Source organism: Neophocaena asiaeorientalis, unplaced genomic scaffold (assembly GCF_003031525.2).
Source record: "Neophocaena asiaeorientalis asiaeorientalis breed wild unplaced genomic scaffold, Neophocaena_asiaeorientalis_V1.1 scaffold469, whole genome shotgun sequence".
NCBI classification, from domain to species: Eukaryota; Metazoa; Chordata; class Mammalia; order Artiodactyla; family Phocoenidae; genus Neophocaena; species Neophocaena asiaeorientalis.
Window position 1 is genome coordinate 2,360,068 of NW_020172691.1, and position 6,329 is coordinate 2,366,396.

Consider the following 6,329-nt stretch of genomic DNA (forward strand, 5'->3'; position numbering starts at 1 on the left):
CGCCTCGTGGGAGGGAGTCGCCGCTCTCCCGGGCCCGACGGCGGCCCAATCCTGCGTTCTTCTGCCTCCCGAGGGTGGGGGCCTGCACCCAGGTGGGCCCTGCGCCCTCGCCCGGGTGGAGGCCGCGGGAGGGCTGCTCGTGAAAGGCTCGGTTTCCAGATCTCTCAGCCCGGAAGTTCCGAGTCGGTAGGTCCGGGATGGGATCAGTGCCCCAGCTCCCGGCCGACCCTCCCCCGCTGCACGGGTGGAAGACTGAAGGCACGGCGGCCCCGCTCCCGGCATTTGCCGCTCGGCTAGCTCCCGGGGAGCAAGAAGCGGGCGGTGCGGTTGACCAGGGGAAGGAGCTGCAGGTGGCAGCGATTGATAGAGTACCAGCTCTCCTTGGTCACCTGGTTGATTTTAGACCCAGACTCTTAGTCCTGCCTTTGCAGCTGTGGGCTTCCCTGGGGGAGGCAGGAGAAGGAGTTGGTGGACATTATCCCAGCTTCAGAGGAGACTGAGCTAGAGTCAGGGTTTGGAGGGGAGAGGAGTGCCCGGGCCCAGGAGGAGAGAAAGGGTAGAGGTGGTGTGGCTTCCAGAGGCAAGGGGCTTGGCGGGGGTGCATAAATCGAAACCCTGGGTGCATGAGCAGACTTGAGGAGCTGAGACTTGCCCCACTCCCCCACTCCAGCGTCCCGGAAGAAGTCCTCCTTCTGCCTCTTCCGGCTCCCTGCACGCCCCAGCAATGGGTCTGGTTTTCTCGACTGGCAGGAAGGGGCTGGTCGCAGGACAGTCCCCAGCCTGGAGGAGCTGCACGCAGCCCCTCGCAGCTGTTGTGAGCCCTGGACAGGCCCTGGGTCTCAGGCTTACCCCAGAGTGGCCTGTCCAGGGCCATCGGAAGCCTGGGGCCGGGCAGTCTGTGTTGCTAGCTGTTTTGGCCTCCCCTCCTGGGGCCAGCCTGGGGCCCGGGTCCTGGCCCAGAAGGACCCTGACCTTTTCCGACTGTCACTGGGCTAGCGAGGTTTTTCCTAGTCACAGGATCCAGTGGTGACAAGGTAGCCATGACCTTTGCCCTCCCAGTTTATAGGGAGCCAACGCTGAACAAGCGATTGGCAAATATTTGATCGGGAACGTTGGTAAATTCTGTTAAGCGCAAATAATGGCAGGGAGGGGACCGGCGTGGAGTTTGGGACGGGATTGGAAGAGGCCCAGTAGAGTGGGTGTCTGTTTATGAGTAAGGGGCGCACTTGGTGTTCTCGGGGGCAGGAAGGTGGGCTCTTAACATGGTGACGTTGGAAGTGCCCCACCAGCAATTGCGCTCCCCGCCACCACCACCACCCCTGCCCCCCAGCCCCTGCCGCCCGCCAGCACGGACCTCTGTTCACGGGAAACCGGCCCGAGGTTGGTGTGCAGTGAGACAATGGCTGGTGTTGAGCTGCTCGTCCTGACCTGCTGTCGAGGCCCTCTGCCCGCCCTCTGCCCGCAGGCTTCCTCGCAGCAGCCCAGACGCCCTGGGCCTCGGTCTCCTCGCCTGTCAGACGGGTTGGCGAGGGCACCCCTGTGCTTGACGGGCACGCGTGGTCAGGGGGGGCCCGGGAAGCTGGGGAGGGGCTGGTGCCTGCCTGGAGCGGGCATGTGGGAGCAGGAACCGGACCGGCTGGCCGATCCGGAGGCCTCTGCGCAGGTGCGCAGGCCCAGACTCGATTCCCCCAGGAAATGGGAGCACCAGGGACGAGGTGGACATGGGGCGTCTGCGGGCGGGCCCCGCGGGTGGGCGGACCAGGTGGCGTTTGGGGTTTGGCCCACCACCACGGGTGGCCTTGTTGAGGCCTGCTGTCCTGTGGATGACCCCTGTCTTCCTCTCGGAAGTGTCCCTGAGCAGGGTCGGAGGACGGGGACAGGACCTGGCAGCTGCCTCGGAGGGCCATCAGGGTGAGGAGAGAAGGCCCGTGTGTGTCCCCAGCCTTACGCACCCGCACCTTGTCCTCCACACAGAGCCGCTGGGGAGCAGGCTGGGCCCCCACCCGCCCGGCGGCGTGCTGTGCAGCTGCCGAGGGCGCCCCTTTCCCCCGCTGCTGCCGAGGCCCAGGGAGGCTCAGCCCTGGGCCTGGAGTTGAGACCCAGGGGCCCAGAGATGAGGGCTGCCCCGCAGGGCCGACCCAACGGCTGCTCCAGAGACAGCCGGTGCGGCACAGGGCGGGAGTCTGGGGGTGCAGCAGGGGGCTGAGCCCCGGAGGGGTGGCTGGACGAGGGGTGCCAGACAGAGCCACACTGTGGGGCTCCCCGGCTGCACCTCCAAGCCTCCCGGCGCCGTTGGAGGCTGAAGTGAGGCGCACCCCCGGCAGGGTGGGCCCATGTGTCACGTCGATGGGTGCTTGCCGGCACTTAGCGGGCCCCAGGTGATGCGAGGCCCCGGGACGGTGCTGCACCCCGGCATTCAGCAGCATGCGTGGGGCTCACAGACGCTGGGGGGGACAGAGGGGCGTGAATGCGCTTTGTGGGGCAGCTGCTAAGTCGCAGAAGAGAGTGCTGCGGGGCAGGGGCACTTGCCCACGGGGTCTGGGTGGGCCCAGTGACATCTGAGGAGGGTTGCCCCTGGGGTCTGTGGGCTGGTGAGGTCAGGCTGGGAGCACGAGGGGCTGCAGGGGCGTGGGGAGTCTCGTCAGGTCTGTATCTGGACCTGAGCTCACATACCCCCCACAGCTCTGCGCCCCAACCCTTTCTGGGGGCCCTGGGCCCGCCGAGGCCAGCATCTCTCCGGCTCCCACCTCAGCGTCCCCGGCTTCACCACACGCGCCTGGCTGGGGACCCTGGGTCTGCACGTGGTGTGAAAGGGCGCGTAAAGGGTGAGGCCTGTCTCTGAGGGCCCCAGTTGGCCGAGCACAGGGAGCAAACGCTCAGTAAATGTAGCACTGTAGCACTCGTCTGCCGGTCGGCGGCTGTTGCCGTGGTGATGATGACAGGATGGCCCTCTTGCCGGCCATCTCCTCAAGACGAGGAGTCTTCGTCTAGGAACAGGTGCTCACGAGCTAGGGTCCTGCCGAGGGAGACAGGCCCTGCCCTGTGGGGGGCGAGCACTCCATCCCAGGGTTTCCACCGCTTTTATTACACAGTGATGTAATAAAAATCTCAGGGACACGCCCTTGGAGGAGAGCATTGGAAGACCAGGGTCTGGGCCTTCCCCACCGCCTGCGAGCAGAGCCCGGGGCCCTGCCTGAATCCCTGGGTGCGGGGCGAGCACTGCTCAGCCAGGCCACTCAGTCTCAGGGCGTGGGGCTCTCCGAGGATGGAGGGCGCAGAGCAGGGCCTGACCACAGCCAGCACTGAGCCGCAGGACAGCCGCGGCTGCCGGATTCCAGAGCCTGGGGTTGAGGCCACCCTCCATTTGCAGATGGGGAGACCGAGGCTTGCAGCCGGGAGGTGATGTTTGAGCAGACCCAGCTTCCAAGAGGGAGCAAGCCAGGTAGATATCTGCTCGGATCGAGGGGACACAGGGGACAGGGGATGGCAGAGGCCCAGAGATGGGCGGAGCTGGGAGTGGGCGTGGCCGGGCTGGGTTGTTCTGGGGCTGCAAGGTGAGGTGGGGAGCACTTGGGCTCAGGGAGACACAGGGACTCCAGAGAATGGCGAGGTGACAGGCTCTCAGGCACCCAGGAGCAGTGGCGAGCCTCAAGAGTGGAAGTGGGGGTGCCCGATCTCCAGCAGGGTGTGGCGCCGGCCCCGCCCTGGCTCTTCCAGGCTCACCCCGGGGCAGGGTGCGGGCCTGGGGCAGGCAGGGTCCCCGGGAGAGAGAGAGAGATGCTTCTCACGGGGGTTCTGCCAGGCTCCAGTGAGGTTCTGGACCTGCCTGCTGACCTAGATTAGACCCTGGTGGTGTGGGCAGGCCGGAGTCCTAGCTTGCCTGTGAGCTTGTGTTCAGGGGCCGTCTGGTTCCCAGCTTCCTAACCTCGGTCACCACAGACTCACCTGCAGCCACATTTGCCTGTGTCCATTGCCCTCCCCCCGGGGGCTGGGCAGAGGGGGTGAGAACCCTGGTCACCTGGTCACCCATCACAAAGCCTCCTGTGGCCACGTTTTGCACCCTGTGAAACGTTGAAATAAACAACAGGTTGAGGGCTGGCTGGGGGGCCTAAGGAGGAGCCCCTGAGTGATGTCCCCGCCGGCCCTGGAAATCCCACGCCAGTGACTACTGTCATGGCCACTCACTGTGTAGGGGAGCCTCCCCTGGGCCCCTCGCCCTGCTCAGGAGGGCAGAGCGCTGCCATCCCTGTTGTTTCTGGCTCAGCATTATTGCGATACACTCCACCCACTTAAAGCGTACACGTTGGTGTGTTCAGTCCACTCAGAGTCCTGAAGCCAGCAGTCACCTCTGTCCAAGTCCAGAACATTCCATCACCCCAAACAGAAGCCCTGTGCCCATCAGCTGTCACCCCGGCCCCTGACAACCACTAGTCCACTCTCTGTGTCTGCCTGTCCTGGACGTTTCCCATCAATGGAATCACACACCGTGTGTCCTGTGTCTGGCTTCTCTCACTGAGCATCGTGTTCTCAGGGTCCGTCCACGTTGTTGTGAGCGTCGAGGCTTCACCCCTTTACGTGGCCGAGTGATGCTCCCGTGTGTGGAGGGACCATGTGGTGTTTATCCGTCATCCGCTGGTGGACACTTGGGTTGTGTCCACCTTTGGCTGCTGTGGACGTGTGTCTCCGTTGCCTCTGGTGGGCACCTGGCTGTGGAATCAGGGTCGTGGGGTGACTGTGGCTGTTTTCCGAGGACGCTGCCCCGTTTCACGCCCCCACCGGCCATGTAGGGGCTCTGATTTCTCCAGCTCCTCCCCGCACTGGTCCCTGCTGGCTTTGTGGGTCCAGCCGTCCGGGGCGGGTGTGAAGTGTGTCCCGCTGGTTTCGGGTTGCGTTTCCCTGTTGCCTGTGTTGTGTGTCTGTTCTTGGCTTGTTGCCACTTGTCTATCTTGGGAGAAACGTCTGTTCTGATCCTCTGTCCGGTTTTTGTGTTTGTTTTGAAGTTTTGAAGTTTATTTTTATTTTTTTATGCAGCAGGTTCTTATCAGTTATCCATTTTATACATGTTAGTGTATGTATGTCAGTCCCGATCTTCCAATTCATCACACTGCCATTCTGTCTGGCCGTTTTTTAACCAGGGTGTTTGTCTTTTCGTTGTTGAATTGTGAGAGTTCTGTAGGTATTCTGGATACAAGTCCCCATCACCTGTGCAGCTCCAGCCACCCTCCCCGTGGCTCAGACAGTGTCCTCTGATCCTCGACCTTCCTTTGCTTTCTGGAGCGGGGCAGGTGGGGGGACACGGTATGCACCGTGGTGGTCCCGCCGTCCGCAGGGTGGGCTGTGCCCGCTGCACCCCGGTGTCGCTCCCCGCAGAGGGTGGCAAGGCCAGTGATGCCCTCTGCCCCCAGGAACCGCGCCTCTCCCCGTGGGTACGCGGCTGGCCTCGGGTGGAAGGACCTCACGCTCGCGGCTCAGCTCCCTGTTTGCGTGGCTTTGGGACACGTGTGGCCTGGGCCCGGTTCTGGGCCTGAGTGGTGGCTTTGGTGCTCAGACGTCTTGCCGTCCCTGGGGCAGGTCCCCCTCTCGGCTGCCTTGGAACATCATGGTCTCTGCCCGCTGGCTGTCCGGCCTGGGGAAAGCAAGGGCTGGGAGGGCAGGTGGGCGGTGTGGATGGAGTCGAGCTCCAGCCTGGTGTCATGGGCTGCATGCTGGGGCTGCCAGAATGTTCCACAGGCCGGTCCCTCTGCCTGGGTGGTGCCTCCCGCCCTTGGTGGCCACCTTCCTGGGAGCAGATCTGCTCCGAGACCCAGATAGTCCTGGAGCCCCGCTAGTCACTCTCCCAGCCCTCCTTTTTGTGCGTGTGTGGGTGAGGGTGTCACAGAACACTCTCGTGTCCCCCAAGTTGGGAGAGTTTGCTGAACCCATGTGAACTAGCTTGTTGATGGACGCGGCTGACTGGAGGCCCCGAAACTGTGACTTCTGTCACTGTGGGGAGCACCGGCTGATGGAGTCGGGGACATGGGAGGTCGAGGAGGCCACCTGCGAGGGGAGCATCGGAGGCCGTAGCCGCGGGCAAGGGCGTCTGTGCGCCAGCCCTGCCCGGAGCGGCCCGGCCGGACCTGGCGGGTTCACACCCAGGGCCTTGAGATGACGCCCATGCTGGCCCTACCACAGCCCAGAGATCACGCTCGCTGCCCTCTCCTCCCGCAGGATTACATCTGCCCAAGATGCGAGTCTGGCTTTATCGAGGAGCTTCCAGAAGAGACCAGGTAAGGCTTCCCCCGGCACAGACCCCCTGCCCAAGGGTGCGCTGGCCGAACCTGGTGGGGGGG

The 6,329-nt window shown here is 64.0% G+C and overlaps 1 protein-coding gene across 1 annotated transcript in view; it reads left to right on the top strand.

The window, feature by feature from the left end:
• The first annotated feature begins 5,991 nt into the window (after positions 1-5,991).
• The window catches only part of RNF126 (ring finger protein 126), a 2,980-nt gene continuing 2,642 nt past the window's right edge, over positions 5,992-6,329 (top strand). The window contains 2 exon segments of the mRNA XM_024740011.1: positions 5,992-6,265; positions 6,268-6,329. The exon segment at positions 6,268-6,329 is cut by the window's right edge and continues 178 nt beyond it. Coding sequence (XP_024595779.1) covers positions 6,145-6,265; positions 6,268-6,329 — 183 coding nt within the window. The 5' untranslated portion in view covers positions 5,992-6,144.